Source organism: Carassius gibelio, chromosome B17 (genome assembly GCF_023724105.1).
Source record: "Carassius gibelio isolate Cgi1373 ecotype wild population from Czech Republic chromosome B17, carGib1.2-hapl.c, whole genome shotgun sequence".
In the NCBI taxonomy this organism is placed as follows: Eukaryota; Metazoa; Chordata; class Actinopteri; order Cypriniformes; family Cyprinidae; genus Carassius; species Carassius gibelio.
In genome coordinates this window covers 27,852,198-27,876,674 of record NC_068412.1, presented here as the reverse complement: position 1 = coordinate 27,876,674, position 24,477 = coordinate 27,852,198, and the positions used below count along the sequence as shown (strand labels likewise).

At 34.7% G+C, this 24,477-nt stretch overlaps 1 protein-coding gene across 1 annotated transcript; it reads right to left on the bottom strand.

Annotated features, from left to right (window-relative positions):
* Positions 1-16,739: 16,739 nt before the first annotated feature.
* LOC127976350 (protein TUNAR-like) lies at positions 16,740-22,988 on the bottom strand. Its single transcript, XM_052580713.1, has 2 exons — positions 22,561-22,988; positions 16,740-18,098 (listed from the first exon to the last, which is right to left on the bottom strand). The coding sequence occupies exons 1-2, from the start codon at positions 22,630-22,632 to the stop codon at positions 17,913-17,915; spliced, it is 258 nt and encodes an 85-aa protein (XP_052436673.1). The 5' UTR covers positions 22,633-22,988; the 3' UTR covers positions 16,740-17,912.
* Positions 22,989-24,477: the final 1,489 nt, after the last annotated feature.

The window sequence follows — 24,477 nt, the reverse complement described above, 5'->3', positions numbered from 1 at the left end:
CAAGCTGCTGCTGACATCACTGTGGGGGTGAAAATAGAAAACTAGGAACTTTGGAGCGATGCATCTTTGCTAGAAACTGTGTTCTGCAGTGTTTGGGCTTTTACATTTTACATTTGCTGTTCAAAACTGATGCAAGCATCTCTTTACGGGTCAGGGACTATGTAATCCTCCCCGATGCCAAATAATAAATATGAAACTTTATTTAAAAAAACATGATCAGGCTTTTTTTTTCTGATAATGTTTTCTTGGCAGAAAGTAAAACCATTTACACAATTCTTTCCCAAAAAAAAAAAGAGTAAGTTTTATAATACAACAGTCTTTCTACTTCATAATTTTATGTTTGATAAAATGATACCAGGTTTTATATGTGTTTATTTGTTTATTTGCTCTTTATTTGTAATTGAATGTGAAATTTACTAGCAATTTCTGAAAAAAAAAAAAAAAAAAATATATATATATATATATATATATATATATATATCAAACAAAATAGCAACACCCTTGCAATCACCCACTTTCACCTGAAGAACATGTAAAAATGTTGTTTCTTCATTTTCTCGATAATAACAGAAACTTTGAATAATTTTCATCAAGTAACATTAACAGAAAATTCATTCAGTTATTTGGTCTTTAGTAATGTCTCTCAAAACAAGTCTTTAACGGAACATATTTGTTTATTCTGTAAACATTTTAGTTGGACATTCACTTAATGTTTTTCTAATGTTCAAAGAACATTCAAAAGTAATGTTGACATAACGTTTGCAAAATGCTAAAATGGAATGTTCACTTAACAGTTGACAAGGAATTTTTTTAATGCAAAAATTCTGAAAGAATGTTTTCATAACCTAATAGTAACGTTAGCAAAATGTTCTCAGAACATTTTTTTTAAGTCTTTAAATCTATTCCTTTGTAAAACATCTGGAACAATGCTTAATAATTCTTCAAACAAATGTCTCAACTGTAAATTGACTGCTTTATTTTGTTCCATTTGTGCTTGAATGTTTTTGTTTTTTATAGATGGATAGATTTTTGACTATTTTCGTTTTCGACTATAAGAAAACTATGAGATATAATATAATGTTGTTCTAGAACACTGTTGTGTATAATGATTAATAATAAGCCTGTTCAGAAATTTGAACACGAAGTATAAAAAAATAACATCTTTGTCATTAAATGTAAAGTAAACAAATATTTGAATATTCCTTTTTTACGATCCCAAATATTCGAAAACAATGTTTCCCTAGTAAACACTAAATGATGATATGTTTGGTCACCGAGGTCTTCGAGATGAAGGCACATCTCTGATAATAAGAGTTTGTGAGGAGGTCTGAATAAGATTCAACGTTTATTAGAATCAATTCCAGTGCTGTTTCCATTTAAAAATCACACCGGAAAGCCATTATTGAGGCCGAGCTGTTAGTTTACAGACCTCAAGATTAAAATCACTTCTCAAAGTGTCTCATAGGGCCAAAGAAGAGCATCAATTAGCACTTACTGAACACTTACTGTATGTTAGTGGTTTTATTGTTCTGTTGAGGATATGCAGCTGTCAGACGTTGTCTACTAATGTAAATCACACTAATGCTAATGGATCGTCATTATGCACAACTGCGCTTTATGTAGTAATTACGTTTGATTTGCTGTGTTCAGAAAGGAATACTGGATACACGGATACACTTTAAAAGAAAACATTATGCAGGGATAAACATTGAAAACAGTAGTATCAATATAGTACAAAATGTAACAGAAATCTAAATCTTTTGTAACATTAAAAGTGACTTTACTGTCACTTCTCTTTCAGTTACTTCAATTTATCCTTGATAAATAAATGTATATTAATTTCCACAAAAATGGATTATCAATTTCAGCATTGATAATAATCAGAAATGTTTCTTGAGCAGCGAATCATCATATTATTCTGATTTCTGAAGATCATGTGACACTGAAGACTGGAGGAATGATGCTGGAAATACAGCGGAACATCACAGAAATAAATTATATTTTAACTTATATTCATATAGAAAAGTTATTTTATGAATAGTAATAATATTTCTAAATTTTACAGTTTTTTTTTGGTGAGCAGAAGAAACGTCATAAAAAAATAATAAAATCCAAATTGTTCCACATTTCTGACCAGTAGTTTATATCATGCAAAAATAGCATGTTTTGGATGCATATTACTGTATATACTGTAGATTTCTGAAGGGTGCTTGTGTCAGATTTTTCCTGAAAATAAGAAAATTGTGGTTGAAATGATGTGTTTCATTGGATTCAGTTCTGAGCTGTAGATTCATCATTGCTCCCTTGAGAAAGACACTTAGTCAAATTGAAATGCAGTTCAAAAAACTATTTTTCCTCACATAGTCTGATGTATTTAGGAGTCGAAACAGGATGTTCAGTGAGAAAAAAATGCAGGTCCAGCCTTGATTATTTATTGGAAATTGGCTGATTCATGAAAAAGTCTGTTACTTACTAGAATGGAGTCAGATGGAAGATAATTTTTAAAGATGGAGCATGAATGAGATCAGAAACACGTATTCAAAAGCAAAAAGGTCCAGCCATTATTTCATCTTGAGTTGAAACATGGTTTTTCCATCATACAGTCATCATGATGTCTGTGAAAAAAAAGAAAAGCGAGTTGTTGCATTTTGATTGAAAGATTGCAAAGACCTTTTTTTTCTTTGTGTAAAGAAAACAAATGCAACCAGATTTCATTCTATGTTTTGTTTGATATCATTGCAATATATTGAACCAATATCCATGACCTTCTGAGATATCCGTGACGTACTTTCATCAAAAGCAATAAGTGAAGAGAGTCCAGGAAATACTGGACATGTTCGGCAACTTGAGCAGATGGAAACAATTTACAGTTTCGAGTCATATTTTCAAGCTGCTGAAGTGCTTGGATTGCTAAGAAACACAGAGAATGACCACAGTCAACATGTTGTGTAAATGTTTGATTTCAAATGACTATTAAATTATGTCCGATGGAAATTTTGAGATGTTTTGTAGATACACAAACATCCCATTGCATCAGACTGATGGGTCACTTTCACTACTCAGACTCGAAAAACTTTACACATGTGTTAAAACATTTAAAGAGTCAAAATTGTATATGCATTGCCATACTTCTCCTGCTGATTGATTACATCAAAAACATTGCACACTTTATTGTTCAGGTTTTGAAATGTTATCTTTAAAAAGGGCTATATTTATATGGTGAAATGTAGTTATTCTGATTGTTTTGAGTTTTTTTTTTTTTAAATGAACCTCTGGTCTTCCGTGGTAGCATACTTTTAGGTGATTTAGCACCTCAGTTCCACGGTAAAAAATATTCATATGTATTTGTATGAAAAACAGTAGTTTCTCCATTTGTTCTAGCATGAATATCTTCTGTATGTTCAGTTCAGAAAGTCACTTCGGTGAGGAAACAAGGGAGAGTTCAGACACAACCAAAACTTTTCAAAGGAATATTTCACCCAAACACATAAAATCTGTAATTTGCTGTTTGTTGGTGCTTTTTTGCCTTTGAAAGTAAGTCATACAAGTTTGGAACGGACATGACGGTGAGCAAATGATGACAGAGCTTTTATTTTTAGGTGAACTATCACTTTAAATTAATATTTCTTATATTTATACTACAATTTCTGGACACACACACACACACACACACACATTTTTCCAAACATGCCTGATATGATTTAAAATTTAAAGAAATCATGATTATGTGTTCCATTCTGTCAATAAAAATAAATTAAGACAGATAAAACATTATTTATTCTGAGCAAACAACAGCACACAATAATCTTCATCATTGTGCAGATTTATGATGCAGAGCTGTTTGTCTATTTCCGGACAGAATGGAGTGTTTTAATGTGTTGTTTTGACTTTGTCTGGGTTTCTTTATGAATATATTTTTAACATGTGGTTTTGAAATGGTCTTGAGCTGTGGAAAGTTTTAGGGCACATCGACACATTAGACGTCCACACTTACACAAACACGACAGCAACTATACCAGGGTCATCATCATTAACTAAAACTAATGAAAACATTTTTATTGTCTTTTAAAAAAAATTAAATAAATATATAATTTACCTAGTTTACCCAGTTTTTTTTTTTAAGTTGAACAGTCAGCATGTTTCAGTTTTGTTAAAGTACTAAAATAATTACAAGTCAATAAACTAACAAATTAAACCCTAATAAAACTATATAGATTCATAAAAAACCATGAAAAAAGAAACTAAAGAAAAAGACTTTAAGAACAATTAAAATGACAAAAGAGAATATCAAAATAATCATTGCGAAAAAAATCTAAATAATAATAATGAAATAATATATATATATATATATATATATATATATATATATATATATATATATATATATATATATATATATATAGTAGAAATATATATATATATATTTTTTTTTTTGACTAAAGTCCAATTCAGAATCTTGCCAAAACTATAATAGTGTATCAGTGATACTAAAACAACACTAAAGTGCTAGAGCAAAATACCAGTTCATCAAAATTACAATCTGCTTTCCATGATCCCTTGTGGATGCTGAAGTGCATCCAGATTTTGAATATCATCCAGAGAAAAGAAACCATAACTTTACTAGCTCCAGTTTTCCTAGTTTTCAGAGTCGTTCCCCTCTTCACCCAGCACCCAAAACCACAGTGGAGTCCTGGAACATGTTTGGGATTCATTAGTGTGGGTGTGCTCGTATCTGGACGGCGTGGAGTCATCTTAAGCTAGTTTCTGCAGTGTAATGATTTATAATGCCGTCTGCCGAACCCAGTAAAGCTCTGCCAGCTCTTCAGACGCACCACACTGAACCAAACCAGAGAACACAGAGAAGGTTTCCACAACACACTCAAATTACCTTTGTGAAGGAAACACTCATAAACATGACTGCTTTCTGCCAGTAAAGGAGTCTGTCCTCGCTGCGGCCTGCATGACGTAGTCACGTAGCTGGATCAGATCCCATATGTACTGGATGTTTAACAACATGCAGTGTTGGGTTTTAATGTGCATGTGCAAAGTAGGGCTGTCACTGAAGCTAGTATTCAATGTAAATTAAACTGTAATGCATAGGCATACACGTTACATTATACTATGATTTTAAACTAATAGTGTATTTAAACTTTATTTAAGCATTGATGGCGTAGTTTTGAATGAAAGAGTTTATATGCACGCTAAGGGATCATATGATGATGCTACAAAGAACAATATTTTGTGTATATGTTGCAATACAATGTGCTCATGTGATTTAAGGTAAAAAAAAAAACACATTATTCTCCACATACTGTACATTATTGTTGCTTGTCTATGCCCCGCCTTTCTGAAACAGATCGTTTATTATAAAGCTCATTGTTCTGAAAAGCGAGGTGTGCTCTGATTGGCCGCATACCTCAAACGTGTGACGGAAATGTTACACCCTCACCATATTTGGAATATCAGCTTCCATGAAGAAACTTTTTTTGTGCTCAAAATTTACAAAATGTATATAATAAGCGAGTACACCATGAATTCATTGTCCAAACCGTGTTTTTAGCTTGTCCTGAATCACTAGGGTACACCTATAATAAGTGTTTATATTCGGACTATTTTAGATTGCTTCGGGGGTCCCGCGGCGGAGTAACCCAGTACCTTTGTGATTCTTCATAGACATAAACAGAGAGAAGTAGTTCCGGCTACGATGTTCTTACGCAGGATGCAAGCAGTTCTGTTTATTAACCGCTAGAGCGTCAAAAGTTACCGACTGCAGCTTTAAATAAGTGCTGATGTGCTGATGGCCACTTATACAGATGGTAATAACACAAATGTGCTATAAAGTAAATAATCCGCTCTCTCTATACATATAGAGCTCGGGCGTAGACGTCATGGAATGGTGCATTGTGGGTAACGGCGGCCATTTTAGAGGCATCGCAAAGCAGGTTTGTAATAAGATAATAGCCAGTCTCCAGAAAAAGTTATAGAACGTGACATAAAAAGTTGCCTATACCTATACGGACAAACTTAATAATGAAGCCAAACAACGCTACTTAAAAAAAAAAGAGGTTGTAGGCGGAATCGATCCCTATGAACACATGAAAGTTTACCAAGCCTCAGTTTCCCTGATAATTTATCCTACCGGGTCTGTGGAGTGAGCGCTTACACCTCCGATCAATTTAAAAATGTCACTTTCACTTTTTAAAAAGTCACTGGAGGCTCACCTGCAGATCATAAATGGATCTGCAAATTAAACGTGGAGAAAACAATCTTTTTCACTAAGGAAATGTTAACATTAACCAAGCATCAGTGGTGACACACACACACACACACACACACACACACACACACACACACACACACACACACACACACACTTATCAGATTCTGTGAGCTATAAAGCTTGTCTATGCGGGTTTGTTACACTTCAGGAGTAACAGTTAATTACTCACCTATCATACTTGCAAAAATCCACTGTTTTCCTCCGGTAGTTCTGTAATCCGTTATAATATTGACGAACATTCACCTCAGACACAACCCACCATTCACCAAAACAAGACGCTTAACTTCCTATTTTGAAGTTCGTTCCAGTTTTTTTTTTTTTTTTTTTAACAAGTTGTTCAAATTTGTTAAATACAGTCAGCACAAAAATATCAAAAAGCAAATTAAGTTCAGGATTGGGTCAAAAGAAAATGATTAAACAAAAAATACAGACACTAAACTGACTCCCTTACTGGCCAAAAACTAGAGAAAACGTAATGCGTTTGTGTCTGAGTTTGTGTGTGTGTATGTGAGAGAGAGAGAGAGACCATACACAACATGTCTCACCATAACTATGTATTATAATATTATCGAAGGTGATGGTTTCCCTCCGTACAGTGGCGACCCAAGCCATCTGACGCCTCTTGGTGATTTCAGACACCTTGTGTTTTTTTTCCAAGTAGGAAAATGTTGAAAACTAATATGATTGACGAGGCGTTTGCCCTGTCGATCATGAAACCGATTACAGCAGTTCACAATACAGCAATACTGAATCATTTTCCAAAAAATAATCAAAATTAATGACCAAATGACCAACGTTACCTAATGCCTACTATACAGTACATCTACTTCTGTACCGCGATTCCCACAATGCATTGCGACGTGACGCAACGATCCCGACCTCTATAGACACATTCACTGATAGCCGTGATCATTCAGTAATAGCGAGCTGATTTGGGCTGATTTGCACTCAAACAGATGGTAATCATGCAGATACATTCACATTCGACATAAAACACACTCTCACATATATAAAAACTGTCGAAAATTAAAAAGAAATAAAAAAAAAAAAAAACAAAGGAAATGCGATCGCTGTAAGCTCCGCCTCCATCAGCTGACAGGTGCGTCAGAGCGCGTCACGAGCCCACAAGAGAAAGCGCCAAATTCAAATAAACTATCTTGCGCCTATTTTTCATTCATTCTTTTATCCGGTGGATCGCTTCATTCTGTTTGTGACACTGTACGCTGCAAAACCATGCTGTGTTTTAACTACAAAGACGCAGTTTCCGACCGTGAGTTATTCCATAATGGACACAAACAGCTCTGTCGCTGAAGAAATGAAATGTAAACAAAGGAATTATGATCCATATTACAACATTATTGCTTCGTTGGACTAAACGTGCTCCATGAGATGTCATTCAGTGGACCCTTACCTTTCTAACTAAACCGGGATTTACAGCCGTGGATGTGTTTATGACTCGTTATTACGACGGATCTGGTATGTACAGCGTTTCCATTACTCATGTTTGTATGTGTACTGCTTACACAAATGTAGTAAGTTAAATAAATACAGTCTTTATAAGCTTTCCATTGAAAAACAGCGATCTGTCGTCGATGCTTGAGGCTTAGATCTTTGTGTTGATTTGGTGTCTGGGATTTGTTTAACATTTCATTGTATTTTTTTGGACATGATAATATATAGGTACAACATAAAAATATGTATAAACATAGATCAACCCAATCAAAAAAAAAAAAAAATATTATAATGTTATGTTTAATTACAAATAATGATATTATAGATATATTGTATGTATCTAATGGTTGTTTTATTATTGGATGAACTATTCTTTGAGGTGTTTTCTGTTCGTTCAGCAAATCTCCATCACTGTTATTAGAAGAATCTTAATTTTAGCATTTGTTTGCAGTAGTTATCATCATCATTTACCATTTTCATTGTCAATCATAGTCATTATTATTATTGTCATTACCAATCAGTAAATGACTAAATGTAAATGTATTATGCTACAGACTTCAGGTTGTTAAAGTTTATTGTTTAAGCATCAGCGCCCCCTGCTGGATCACTTCAGTGTTGTAAAGCACAGTTCATACAGAAGATCTGACACAGTTACAGAAATGTTTAATTATTTTTAATAATTTAGTATTTTAATATAATGATGATAGTTATATTTGATTATTTTTTTTAAATGTAGGTTAATTAGTTTTATTTAAATTATTTAAATAGCCTGTCTAGTGATTTAATTTATTATTATATAATGTTTATTTATTACAATTATTTTTCCACTGCACTGAAAAAAAAAGGAATTTGAAACTATTTTCACACTGAAATGGCTAAATAATTACAAAGAAATGGAAAGTAACACAATGAATTGAAAATTTGAAGGAGAAATACTGAAATAGTATTTTCCTCTAAAACATACTCCAATTATCTTTGTTTTATTTGCAAGTTCTTATGTGCAATTTTGTAAATCAAAGTTAATTTTTTTTAGTTTTTTTACATTTTAGGAAAGAAAATTGGACACTTACATTACGTATAAATGCAGTGCAAATGTAAAAGTAGTTTAAAAGTCATTTTTTAAGTTGCCATTTTTTCACAGAAGTTTTAACGGTCTCAACAACACCGTAAAATATGATATTTCAGAAAAAGATTATTAGAGTATGCGTTTCAAGAAAATACTATTTCAGTCTTTCTACTTTATAATTTTATGTTTAATGGGTTATTTGGTGTCTCTTTGTTATTATTTGTCAGGTTTACTAGCAATTTCTGAGTGAAAATGGTTTCTTGACCAAATTTTCCTTCAAAGTACATTTTATATAGAAGGTGTTTTTTCATAAGTTTCATATTTGTTCAATTCATATTTTGAGTTTTTGAAACCTTTAAATAAAATAATTATTTATGTGGTTGAACTAAGAGAGTATTTGTAATTATTTGTTTGAGTCAACATTTGTATCAATAATAAAAATACTTAAATATGTAAAATAATACTTTATATTCTTAATAGTAAATACAATTACAACAAATAAATGAACTTTAGTTGAGTGAACAAAATAGGATGCATGTATTATTAGAGAGAAATACAATTTCAGTGTTTTTACTTAAAAAGTTTTTTTTCCACATTTAGTTAAATTCTGTTTCTTTTTAATTAAAATTAAAAATAGTTTTAATCCCACACCATTTTTAATTTCAATGTACAAAATGTAATAAAAATCATCAATTAATAAATTACTAGGGATGCACCGAAATTTCGGCCACCGAAAATTTTCGGCCGAAAATGGCCTTTTCGGTTTTCGGCCGATAGACTTTTATCACCAAAACAACACGGCCGAAATGTTGTGATGACGCAAACAGAAACCGCGACCTGCACGTGCACCTGCATAGCGAAGACCACAAGCTCCCCGCGACATTCACTTCACACCAGTGAGAACATTCTCTCTCTTCTTATTCCTTTATTCGCAGCACTAAAGCGTCTCCTAACAAAGAGATTAAGACGGACCACGAAGTAAAAACAAAGAAAAGTACAGTCTTCTAAAGTCTGTGAGCACACGTCTCACTGAGATCTTTTCGGATCCTCTGCACTTCATCGCGAATGTGCTTGATCCGCGTTATAAAGACCATTACTTAGATGCGGAAATAAGGCAGCGCGCACGAGAAATGATCCAGGCCGCGCTGGATGCGGAGAACCCGCGTGGAGACGGAGAAGCGCCAAGCGCCGGACACAGATCAGAGCGCAGAAAAAAGACTGGTCTCTGCACCAGATGAGTGGCATGCACCCTCGCTGTCTGATATGTTCAGTGGAATTCTGCAAGAAAGTGCCTCAAATAATAATAATACGTTGGCTATTTTGTTCTTATACACACACACACAAACATATATACATACATAATATCAGATTGTAGCCATATTTATGCTAGATTTTCTGCTAGATTTCTGCTTTAATTTGATAAAAATGTTTATTTATGCCCTGGCCCTATTTAAATACACTCTCTCAAATATTTCTCAAATGTCAGGCAGATGACAAGCTCAACTGCTCAACAGCTAGATGGTTATCTGTCTGAAGTCCCCATCCCCAGAAGTGATAACAGTCTTGCCAACTGGAGAAGTAATGCACTTTCTAGTCCTACATAGAAAAATTTCAAATGCACTTCACCTAAATGCACTTTGTTTTTATGAGAGAACAGTTCATTTTAAAACCTTTCTGCAGGCCAGTAGGCCAGTACATTATTATTAAATATACACATGAGTGGGATACATTTTTAGTTTGAATTTTATTTTATACTGTGCATTGTTGCAATGTGCTTAATAAATATTTGCATCATTTGTAATTATGTATTTTTATGTTTTTTTTTAAATAAGTTATGTAATTGTAATTATCTTTGAAACTTTAATATTAATTTATGCAATTGCAATGTCTTAATTTTAGTAAAGTTAGTACACGGTCATAGCAATAAATGCAATGGTACTAATAATTGGCATAATTTCTTTCGGTGTTTCGGTTTCGGTTTTCGGCCTTGGTTTTCTCTTTTTCGGTTTTCGGTTTCGGCCAAGAATTTTCATTTCGGTGCATCCCTATAAATTACAATTAATTAATTTCTCAGTCTAATAAAATACTCAGAGATCAGTGACTAAATTAATAACTCTGTAAAATCTAATTTGCATAATAATTCACAGGAATTATCAAACAAGGAATTGTAAAAAAACAGGTTTGTCCACTAGATGTCAAGAGTACTTTATTTATCTGTTGCAATGAATCAGAAGAGGATTTCTGTGATTCCAGATGGTCAGAAACACACTATTTATTATTTTAATTTATTATTATTATTTACATTTATATTTTTGTATTTATTTATTTTTCTACAAAATGCAAAAAAAAAAAAAAAAAAAAAAAATCCCCTAACTATATATAACTATAAGTTTTAGATATAAGTAGAAGAAAACAACTAGCATGTCTTGCTCAAATGCACAACATATTTGAAGATGAGTTTATTTAGTTTGAGTTATGGTTTGTGTTTCTGAACATGTTTGCATCAGTCTCACTATTGTCTGAACAACTGAAATATTGATGAGGACAAACAAACAGGTGGAGTGAATTACACACACACACACACACACACACACACACTTTAAAGTGAGGAGACGTATTTACAGTCAGAATGAACTGTGTGTGTGTGTGTGTGTGTGTGTGTGTGTGAAAGCTGAGCCTGTGAATCACTGTGACACTTCAAAGTAAGATGTTCTCTCTCTTAAATCTGGCTCATTGTTCAACCAGAATGTGTTGAAGAGCGTCGAAAATGCGTCTGTCGTTCTGTGCATCTCGTCTCCTTTGGTCCCCGCTGACCCCGTTACAACGTGGCTTACAGCCAGAGCCAGTGTCACTTTTATTTACAGCTTCATATCACAAAATAAAGCTGATTTTCCAGGATGCATTTGGTTTCTGCACACGTATCCACCAAAGCTTTAGGAATCGTGTGGTTTTATTCCAAATGCACGCTGTGTTTTTGAAATATACTGAGAAGAGAAATCAGTATGGTCCTGGAATGTACTTTAACAGTGTAGTTGTTGAACTGGTGCTGATCAGCGTGTGAATTATATAATGACCTTCAAAATGAATCTCCAGGTGATTTTTTTTTTTTGGCATAATCTGTTGTGGTTTATCTTGCATAACACGAATTGGGTTTTACCATTTAAATGCAACATGAAATCAAAAATGTTGTTAGGGTTGTAGGATACATACACCACAATACTGAATAATGAGTATATGCTATTTAATGTATTGCAAATAATGCAATAATTCATGTAGTATGAGACAAAAGCTCCTGTAACAAAATAAGAGCGTTTTTTATCTTTGTCATAATTTTGTATTAATTTTTAAAATGCATTATTATCATTATTTTATCACACAAAATATAAAATATATCACAACTTCATTGTTTATGATATCGCAAAATGTGAACTGTATTATCATCCAAGTCTATTTTTCGAAATGTGACTGTCATTAATTTTATCATTTAAAGATTCTAAATTTGAAAACACAGATACATTTGAATAGGACGAAAGTGAAAGAGCCGGTGGGAAATCAAGCTCAACTTCCTGTGAGAGTAAATATTAACGTAATTAATCACTGTCCAAACGTCAAGCACAAAAGCACTCAAAGCCAGACTCTCGTTAAGTCAAGGGCGCTTAGCTCGAGTTGAATGGATCAGACGCGACCTAACATCTGCTCTGCAAGCGTCTTTGGTCTGCTTTTTGTGTTCAGCATCTGTGCATCTTATTTAAAGTTAATCAGCACACGTGTCAGACTTTGTGCATCACTTTACTGACAACAATCTGAAATGACTCGACTAGAAAACTACCAGTGTTTACTGCTGCATCTGTCATTGATTTGTATACTTAAAAAAAAAAAATACTTTTGTCTTGTTTTCTGAACAATGTATTAAAATCAAGCAAGTTTATGAATAAAACAATAAAAAACGCCTGCCAACGGAATCAGAAAAACAAACTTACTTCAAAAAGAGAAAACGAGTTGATTTTTCATACCCCGTTGGCAGATATTTGTTCTTGTTTTTAAGTATAAACTCACTTCTTTTTTTTTGGTGCATGTTTTTCAGAAAATTGGACTTAAAGGAATAGTTCACCCCAAACAAAAATACTGAAAATGTTCTTCCTCTCAGGCCATCTGAGATCAGGATGAGTTTGTTTCTTCATCAGGTTTGTAGAAATGCAGCATTGCAACGGATGGATGCTCTGCAGTGAATGGGTGCCGTCAGAATGAGAGTCTGATAAAAACATCACAATAATCCACAGCACTCCAGTCCATCAGTGAACATCTGGAGAAGACAAAAGATGAAACTAATCCAGCATTAAGATGATTTTGCAGAATGTACTTCTGACTGCAGTATTATTACTTTTTATTCCCCATTATATATATATATGCACTACTATTTAGGGTTTGTAAGATTTTAAAATGTTTTCAAACATCAAGGCTGCATTAATTTAGTCAAAAATACAATAAAAAAGTTATGAAATATTATTGCAATTTAAAATAGCTGTTCTCTATGTGAATCTGTGTTAAAGTGTATTTTATTTCTGTGATGCTCCGCTGTATTTTCAGCATCATTCCTCCAGTCTTCAGTGTCACATGATCTTCAGAAATCAGAATAATATACTGCTCGAGAAACATTTCTGATTATTATCAGTGTTGAAAAAAGTTGTGCTGCCCAATATTTTTGCAGAAACTTTGTTACATATGATATTTGATTAATAGAAAGCTCAAAATTACAGAATTTATTACTGTTGTAACACTATACTTTTCTTTACTGTCAGTTTGATCAATTCTGCATCCCATAATTACAACAAAGGAATCGGCTACAGCTTTTGTTCAATGCACTTTTTAATCTAACTTTCAGTTTTCTTCCAAAAAGCTAAAACTACAACCTACTTTATTATTCATATCTCCTAGATCCTCTTTGTCTTTTCTTCCTAAGGTTTATGTTGGATTTGAGATCAGTCATGGGTATCAGCATCTCTCTGGTTTAGATCAGGATTTCTTTTTTTTTTTTCAACGCTTGAATAAGTTTTGAGAGATGAAATGTGCGCAGAAACCATGAAATTTATGTAAGACAGGCGGCTCACCACCAAACCATTTCACTGCCTTAACTCGGCCAGAGAGATTCAATGGACAGACAGTAATGTCCTTCAGATGGAAACCAGAAGCTCCATCCTCTCACCAGCCCTGAGCCAGACGTGAAGAGATGAGTTTATAATATTTCCAATACAACTCCCAGAGATGAACAGCATTAAGCCCAGAGTATCTCCTCCTTACACAAGATAAGACACGAGCACAGACGCAGAAGTGATGCTTCACTTTCTTAAGTGCATTATTTGTGTTGATGTTTGTGGTGATGCTGATCCTGTTCAGCACGGAACAAAGTAACAATGAACAAAGGCTTTGTTCAAAGACCTGGATGACCTGAAGCCAGTCACACAACTGTAAAAAAGATGTATTTATTTTATTTGGAAGCTTATTTCCATCATGAGATAAAAAATGAAATAAAAAATAGAATTTTTCTCTCTTTTTTTTGGCAAATGCAGGTGGAAAGTCAAAATTGTGAGATAAAAAGTTGCAATTATTATTATAAAAAAAAAAAAAAAAAAAAACATGAGAACTGTTAAAAAAAGTTTTTTTTTACGTTTTTATTTTTCTATAAAAACTCACAATTATCTTTTTCAGTTTTTTTTTTTTTCAAAGTATATAGGCATCATCATAATCTTTTCGTCTTAAAGTGACAGCATTTTCTGCACATAACTTAACTTTGTCAGATTCCCAAAAAATGACTCTTATGAACTGGTTCTTTTTAATGAATTAGTCAAATTGATTCATGAAACAGCCCCAGACTCTTGTAAATTAGTGCTTACAGACAGTGAATTGTTCAAAGGCATTGAGTTTCATGTGTGCGAAAATGAACAAAACACTCTCCATAATGACTGATTCCTGGAAAATGACTCTTATGAACCAATTCTTTTAAACAGGCCAGTAAAAACAATTCACAAAACGGCCACAAACCTGTTTGTGATTCAGTGGTTTCAGTGAATGACTTGTTCATAGTTCATAACCAGCATTTCCAGTGAATAAAGCACAATACGTAATGTCTGATTCCTGACTTTTTAATGGGTCAGTCCAGTGCTTTAAGTGGCCCAAAAGAGGTGCCGGTACTCTATAGAACACAAAAAATGTATTTTACTGTTTTACATCCCCCTGAGGGCTTTTATATACAGCAGTCAACAGGCAAACTTTATTAGTTTGTGGATTTGCTTGAGCTAGAAAGAACTACTGAACATAAATAAAATGTGCAAAAGGATTTAGAAAAAATACCCTTAGAAAGAGCTACTGCATTACTGCATTCAAACCTCCAAACTGACTCAAATGAATCACGCTCCGAACTCCCGAAACTGATTCAAATAATTTGCGATCCCCAAACTGACTCAAATGATTCGCGAACCCGCTACGAACACCCGATCTGATTCAATTGATTCGCGTTCCCCAAACTGACTCAAATGATTCGCGAACCCACTCCCAACTCCTGAACTGATTCAAATGATTTGCATTCCCCAAACTGACTCAAATGATTCGCGAACCCGCTTTGAACTCCCGAACTGATTCAAATGATTCGCGAATCCTATACGAACTCTCGAATTGATTCAAATGATTTGCGATCCCCGAATTGATTCAAATGATTTGCGATCCCCAAACTGAATCAATGATTCGCGAACCCGCTCCGAATTCCCGAACTGACTCAAATGATCCGCGAAGCAGCTCCGAACTCCCGAACTGACTCAAATGATTCGCGATCCCCAAACAGACTCAAATGATTCACGCCCCCTACTCCGAACTAGGAAGAATTAGGAAGCGTGCATTGTGAAGGGCGCTCTGAAAAGCGGCAGCGAAGGCAAAGGATTAAATCCTCTATTAAAACAGATGTCCAAATGAGCATACCTGTATGCTAAAAGCACTTTCTGGGCGCACGGAGAAGTGGCGGTAAGCTCAAGAGCTATATTTGGAAGTGGCGGTACTGAGTAATGGTGCATACCGGCCCACTTAAAGCACTGGGTCAGTAAAAAAAAAAAAAAAGTCAGTCTGATTCCCCAATGAGTCACTTACCATTTTGATTCAGCCTTGTCAAATCACTTACTGAACTGATTCAATCAGGGCTGTGTTTTTAAAAAGCACCGTAAGCCTAAAAACAGATCATTACTACAGGCACTGTTCGAAGACTATGATGCATTAGCAGTTATAGCCTAATATTCATATATCTATATTGTATTTCTAAGCTGAAAGTTCTGTGTTGTATGTGTAAAAGTCTTGCAGAAACTGTTTTGATTCAGTCGTTTGTTCACGATAACAATGGTCTCATCAGTTGTTTATTGAGAAAGCCTCTGCAGAAGGACGACTTTGAAGGGTTTGGCATCTGGACGCTCTTTATCCAGGTAAAACAAAGCTCAAAAGCTCATTTGTATTTCTGCAGCTGTGAATCTTCAGAACATTGTTTACTCGCTCGACTGATTTCAGATTATTCGCCTCTGTCTCTGAAAAGCTTTATTCCAACACACCTTTAAAAATCCCTAATTATTATGACATGAAGTGGTTTGTTGTGGTCTGTTCTTTACAGTAGATTTTAGATTTGACAGTCACACGACTTTAACGACTTCATGCTTGCATTAAAACATTGAAACTCACTCCATCATGATGTTCAGAAATCAAGTCCTCGAGCTCAACTTTTTTGGAAATTGCTCTACAACTACGTGCATAATGTCCATCCCATAATCACACAAAATGCAGATAGCTACAGCTGATCCTCACAATGGATTTTACAGAAAACAAGAGTGCTTGACTTCATCTGGATGAAGAAATGAACGAGAACATTTTTCAATAATTGTATCAATCTTTATTAAATCAGCAGTAGCAACATTACATGTTCGAATACATAAAAGAGTTTTAGACAAGCTCGCCCATGTACAAAGGAGTATTACTGTAATGCCGAACCGTTCTGTCCCTGTAGATATGAAATTAAAGTCTACTCAAATCCAATGCAAACACAATTCAGAGACTCTTTTAACATCTGATGACAAAGAAAGATATTAAAATGCTGTCATTATAAACTCCATGTTGATTTTTCAAACAAAAGCTCAAAGACAGGAAAACGGCAATTTACTGTAAAACTCTTCATATTCATAATACGCACTAAGATTATTTAACCGGACAGAGAATGCTTTGCAGAAATACAGGCACTTTATGCACTGAAATCTGTCACACTGACATAATGTACATTCATTCATTCTGCAAATATTCTTGTGCTTTCATTAACGTTAGTACAGTCTGATGTTGGTAATACGGCAAAATATAGAAATAAAAAACGATTTGCATGAAATGATTTGTAAAGATTTGTGCTTATGTGGCCTTTTATGTTTCTGTGCATCGATAAACGACTGAAATGATGCAGATATGAATGTGTGGATCATTCTTAAGGCAACACTGTTCTGAAGACGTTCTCTCAAAACTATGGGAAACGGTAATATATTTAAATCCACTTACATGAGAAACACCTTCACGGAAAACATGTCCTAAAACCCGCACACAACAGTACTGAACAATATCTGCCTATAAGCATTGCACGAAATAAATAAATAGTTCAATAATTCAGTTAAATGCACTGCAAAACTAGCCTAGCGACACGTTTTGTGGACATTAAAATGCTCATGACAAAATTTCTATTTCAAAGCTCGTGTCTACTAATAAGCGGTTCATTGTAGAAATAAATACAGTATAAACCTGAAAGTGTCGCCTGCAAAAGTTTGTAAGAAACATCATCATCATCATCATCATCATGTGTTTATTATTAAAAGACGCTGTTGGATGTGAATGAGAAGGTCCTGTGGACTGATCCATGCTTGTTTTGCGGAGGGGAATATGGATTAACGTGTTTATTTACAGCTTATATGCTTCCTGGTATGGTCTTTGTTTGAAGGGAGTCTGTTCTCCGTGTTTTTCCCTCCGGATGTGTGACTCCGGCGCAGCAGTGTGTGTATTCCCACGATCCCTTGGTGGAACGGCCTGGTTTTTCCATCATAATTCTGGTGGATGTCACAGGGTGGTGTAGATGTAGACGAATATGATGACGACGAGGTTCAGGATCGTCCCGATGATCCCCAGCATGGCCAGGATGGACTCTTCCTTGCTTTCCTTGTCTTGGATGCCCTTCTCCTCATCACTCAGAGCAGTGTTTAGCATTTTCCTCGGAGAAGTCTGCAGTTTTCCTCTCACACCAATCTGGAAAAACACACATTCAGTGGATCTTTATACAGTGAACATCTTCCTCATGACTACAATAAATGCATTTAACAAACTAAATGTAATTAAATGAAGATTAAACTAATAAAATAGGAATGTAGAAATAACATGCATATTGGTAAAAAAGCAACCTATACTCTAAATAAATAAATAATAATATTCAAAATTAATTACATTACTTTTTTAATACAAGAAAATGCTATTTCAGGCTTTCTACTTCAAAATATAACATTTATTTCAATGTATTATGTTGCATTTTTTTTAATATAATAAATTGAGAAATTTACTAGCAGTTTCTGAGTAAACATTGTTTTAAAGTAAATCAAGTTCATTCTGTGTTTGCACTATAGTACAGTGATGGTATCAGTTGCTAATTCCATTATATTTTACATATGATATGGTGCTAAATTATTATTATATATAATGGTGTTTATATGATGCTTTAACAGACTGTAAATAATGGTGCACGTCCAACAAACCATGGTGCTACTGTGGTACAATTTTTATTTTATTTAAAATTATATGATTATTTTAAATGTATTATATTTATATATCTTTATTTAAAAAAAAATAGTATACTTTTAATGAATTAGTAAATATTTATCCTTAAAATACTTTTAAATATTTTTTTTAATATTTTTTCAAAAATAAAATACTATCAATAATCAAATTAATATAATATAAGAATTAAAATAATATAATCTTATATTAGCGTAATGGTCACTGCAGTATTTCTCTGCTCAGCTGCACTGGTTTTCCTCAAGCTTTTAGAGAAATTATTTATTAAGGGACATGGGAGAGATTTTCCATCAAAAATATATTTATTTCTATCATCCCCTGAATAAAACATAATCAACCACTGAAAAAAAAAAAAAAAATCCTTGAACTTCGAAAAATGATGTATGCACATGTATTTAGTGTTGCTGACCCTATTTATCATTTATGCTTTCTAATAATTAATTGATAAATGTAACAGATATTATTAGTACAATATATACAAAGCTGTGTGCAGTCTGCAGTTAAAAAAATAAACAATCAACTAAAATTTTATTTTAGTGTACTGTTCACTGTTTTTAAAATGCAATCAATATTTTTAAGAGCGTTTTTCATATTTAAAGATTTAAAGTCTGGACTGGGACAAGAGTAGAATGATGTAAATGTGTAAAATCAGTCCTGGGGAGAATAAGTGTTTCTGTCCTGCACACACAATAGAAGAGGCGTCTGATGGCAGATTGACACGCTATACTGCTGGACGATGTGATTTCAGGATCCCCGGAGACTCTCTCCTGCTCCAGATTCATGATGAATGCAGTCGTTCATGTGCTTTGGCATTCAGTCGGTCCATAAGGGCTGGACAACAGAGTGCCAGGCTTTTGTCATGAATACTGGAAGGAGAAAGACACAATAGATGCCCTAGTCAAAATATCCTGCAGGAATTGCAGTTTATTCAGAATAATCTCTCTTAGTGGACAGTGTGCTACAGAGTCTCCAGATGTCCAGCTTCAGCTTGAGCTTTATGTGTCAAATCTTTCCTGATTGTGATCAAGTAAAGGTCAGGATAAGGTCAGTAATATCTCCAGATGAACTCTTACTGGACTGAAGCAGCTCATCTTTACCTGATTCTCCTTCAATCATGTTTTAGAGTCTCAAACCTGATCCTCGGGATCTTTTGAGGAGCTTTACTTTCACTGTTCCTCAGCGGAGGAATGATCTTCACAAGCCTCCAGAACATCTCACATCTTCTGAGGAGCCTTGATTTCTTCAGCTCTCGATCACTGAGTTATCACATGTGTGAATCATTTCAATATCATCTTACTAAGACGTATTATTAGAGATACAGAGTTACCACTGATACTTGTATAATTTTATATATCGATCTCACTGATTTATATTACAAGCAGCAGAATTTCATCATATAGTCTAAATATCAGTATTTGAGTTTTTTTGAGTCTCTGAATAAAATATACTCACTATGTCAGATATGATCAAAAATGATGCTCAACAATGAACATGCACATTGTCTAAGCCTCAATAATCAAGTTTCATTAAACAGAAAACAAAAAATCTGATCGTTTTGTAAGCAAAATGACACTACATTAATACTTTAGTGCATGCTGAGGTTAGTGTGTGTGTGTGTGTGTGTGATGTATAGCGGGCCACAGATCCTCTGAGAATGTCATAAACAGGGCTTTCCCTCCTATCGTACACTAGATGAGCTCTCATGCATGAAGACAACTGCTCCGCGCTGACAGAAGACATGCTAGAGAGTGTCAGACGTGCCAGGAGAGGAGGCTGCAAACAGATCCACAGAGAGAGCAGCTGCACGACGCTCAGAAACAAAGTGGACAGCGTCCAAAACCACTTTACCAACTGTCCAGCTGGGACGAAAACCACATCGAGCCGGCCAAGCTGTGTGACATTAGTCCAGGAGCATTGGTCATGAGGTGCTCCGGACATATCAGTTGATATAGACTTAAGAATAAAGCCCAGCCATCTGCAGAGTTTGAGTGTGAATGCACATGCTCTTTGTTTTAGGGTTGCACATTCAAGTGCTGGTGACAGATGTTGCAAAAAGACTAAAAAAAGGTGGAAAATGATGCTTTTAGAAATCAAAAGAGTGTTTGACGCTACACTTCATTTGTTGCAAAACTCGAATGACGCTGCCATTAAAACATCACAGTGCTCAAACCTGGTTTCATAGCAAAGAACCAATCATAAAAGGCCTCTTTAAATATGCATGCAACAAAAAACATCCACAAAGTGTTTCATTGCACCATCTGAGAGATTTCAGCTATCTTAAAAATCACTTTTCTTTCCTCATGCACAGTGTAAAAAACTATTTCTCTAAGCTGTAAGTAAAAATTATTGAAGTTGCAACAGTATATTAGTCTTTCATAGACTGGAAAAAAAATCAGAGAAGATAGATACATAAAACCATTTACAAGTAGAGAATTATTAAAGCATGCTTCATGCTTGTTATGGCTGTTTTAGTCCAATTCATTTTTGTTAACTGCATACATATGCACATTTGATTTTACAAATGTGAAGATGTCACTTTGAAGATTAGATTTTGTGCTCATTTCTTTTTCTAAATCCCATTTCTTGGCATTGGTAAATATTATATTTTCTGCAGAGAAGCCACATTACCAGACTTGATGCAACCAAGATGCAAGAGCAGCCTGACAGAAATCAAATTGAGAGATTTTGCTGCCAGACTGCATTTGCATTGAATGACATAATTCTAGTGAAGAGGCACGTCTGGGCTCTTTATTCCCAATTAACCTGAACTCCACCGAACACCTTTGAGATCGACTGAAACTGAATGTGATTAGATGTTATCAGATTAGGTGATACTGAATGCATCCACGAGCAACATGCAGTGTCTTTCTCTTTTTCATGCATGAACTTACTGCACAAGAGTTTGAACCCGACAAATACTTTTGGCCATGTTGCATATTAACTCAACTGCTTGTAAACACAGATGATGTTCAGATGAGCTGAAAACCCCAATCTCTCTGGAGAAGTGAACGGTCAAACCTTTTCCCACTCGAATTATTTCAGGCATATGAAATGTTTGAAGACATTAATCTGCTCTGACAGTGTTGCTGCGAGCATTGATTTACACACACACACACACACACACACACACACACACACACACACACACTCCTGAGCACATACATGTCAAATGAAAGCAATGCTCTAAAGCACATAATGCACTTTCTCATAACGCATATTTAGTCACAAATACTTATACTTTACACTGCGTTTTTGAGTCCGATTCAACTTATACATTTTTTGTTGTTGTTATAATGGTATAAATGAAGTCTTATAGATTGGTTCAGTGATGTTAAATACTATTTCTGACTTGAATCAAACCATATAATTCAGATGTTGCCATTTTTAGATCATTTTAGTTTCTTTTCTTTTTTCGGTGTAAGAATGTACATTTTATATACAGACAAAAAATCTCCAGTGTATTATAATCAGCACTATCACACTGTAAAAACAGCTACTTTAACTTTATTTTCTTAAGTCTAATCAAATTGGCTGTACAAGTCATTTCAGTTCATTTATTTTTTCAGTTAATTTATATTAAACCGAGACAAAAATGTAATTGGAGTATGTTGAATAACTTTAAACATTAGGTAGAAATTGGAAAGACGTGCAACAATGCATTTCAGAAACAGATTTTTTCCTAGATATTTTTATTGAAATATCAGTTGTAAATGTCAGGAAATGCACCAAATTAATCAGAGGATTCAGTAACTTTACTACTTTTGCTATATTAATAGTAATATTTTCTTCACTTTTACTGCATGCATGAAATTTCACTTGCAAAGTTTTGCAGAAAATTCTCTCAATGAACACGAAACTCGTTTCTCTTGTTGTACTCCGCCATCAAACGCCTCAGGATCCCAGCAGATGGGAATGGTCTTACCTTACACAGCATCAGGAGGAACATAGCATTGGACATGCTGAGCGGGACCGTGTTTCTGAAACACACGAGCATCCCTGGCTGTATCCCATCATCCTTTAGCTGGGAGGGAGTTCCAGATTGACGGAGAGAGGCTGTGTTTTCTCGCGGCGCTCCAGTGTTTTCCTGCCCAGTTTCATCTCACTTGGTCCCGAGTTGAGCTGTCATGAGCTCCTCATGCAACACACTCTCTCTCTTTGTTCTTGTGTGGACGAACAGAAGAGAGAGGGTGGTTCGGTTACCTCTTTTTAATTAGCTAAAGCCCCGTAAACAAACTCCATGAGCTCTTTTCTTTTATTAGATTCTCAGTCCTAAATTTCAAAGAGTTCCTGACCTCGCTCTGCTTCTCCGAGGTGAGAAGGATGATCAAAACTGGGACGTGAAGTGATGTTATGAGCAGCGAAGCCTTGAGCGTGTGTTCTCGGACAGACGAGAGCGCTTGTGTTTGGTGGGAGTCGCGCCGCCCAGCACTGATGCTCCAGAGGCAGAAGGCTTCCCCTGATTTCCTCCAATGCAGTGCAGGTTGCCTGGCAACCGTCTCAGGACCGCTACACAACACCCGATGACAAGAAACGTTTATGACAGCGGCCTTTATGAGGGGGAGGGCTTCTCTGCTTCTAATGCTCTCACTTTCTGCTGTCAGTGTTCCCAGAGGTGTGCGAGGAGCCTGAAACCTACCCTCAGCACCGCTGTCGATTACCCAGCATCCTCGGCTCTCAGTGGAAACACTTTTCTCAAAGCAGGGATACGCCACTACCATTAACAAATACAATGGAACTTTCTTTTAAGACATATCGCTCTGTACACAAAAGAGGCAAAAACAGCAAACGTGAATACCAATTTACATATATAATTTGATTATTAATATACAGTCTCATTGCAAGCAACTCAAAATGATACCACTTTTAGGTAGTAAGCAACATGAATGATATTGCTTTCATACAACATTTCAAGAAGCAAGAAGTAAATATTGAGTAACTTACATTTGAGACACTGCAAGTTTGTCTATTTTTCTTTGCCAATGAAAACAGTTCTGTATTAAACAAAGTCAAAGTAGAATTTCTCAGAGCAGTTTACTGAATGATTCCTTTTGAACGAATCAGTTTAGTGAATGATTCCTTTTGAACGAATCAGTTTAGTGAATGATTCCTTTTGAACGAATCAGTTTAGTGAATGATTCGATGACTCAGTGGTTCACTTGTTTCTTGCAATAAATTCAGCGTTTTGAACAATCAGTTGAGTGAATGACTCACTCATGTTTTTACTTCCCAAATGAATCAGCATTATGAATCAAATCAACTGACTGAATGATTCAATACTCAGTTATAAAACAGTCACTTTCCACCACCTGTTAGTGTAATGTTGTAACTTACATAAATAATTCCTGGACAATTATATATTCTCTATATATAGCCTCATAGATCTGCAGTACACTGTCCCTAAAAGGGAAATCTGAAGTGAAATCAATTGCCAACATCACCTTATATGCAGAAACATATCAAATATATTCCATATGCACAAAACAATATACATCAATACACACCCACACAAATATCTAAGTTTAAAAATATGTAATTAGTTGCAGTGTATATTTAATCTATCATACTTAATTTGGATACATGCTAAAATAATGAATAATGTTATATGCAAGCTCAAATTAAATGTGTTTCCATTAGTCTAAAATGATAGAATAGACTCAGTTTTTTTCCCTTAATCAAAAACTAATACTGTAGTGCTGCTTAAATAGGTTTCATTTTTAGTTGTACGACACCAATCAAAGTCAGGCTTCTGCTCCATAAAGTTAATACAAATGAGATAACTTCACAGTCCAAGCTTACTGATGCTTGATGTCAATAGATTTATGCGTTACACAAATTGTGC

Bases quoted from the DNA above. Each gene is read 5' to 3' on its own strand.
- LOC127976350 (XM_052580713.1), bottom strand. From the start codon at position 22,632: ATGCTCGTGTGTTTCAGAAACACGGTCCCGCTCAGCATGTCCAATGCT. The intron at 18,099-22,560 runs GTAAGACCATTC...GTGTTTTTCCAG, and splicing joins TCCTCCTGATGCTGTGTAAG to ATTGGTGTGAGAGGAAAACT.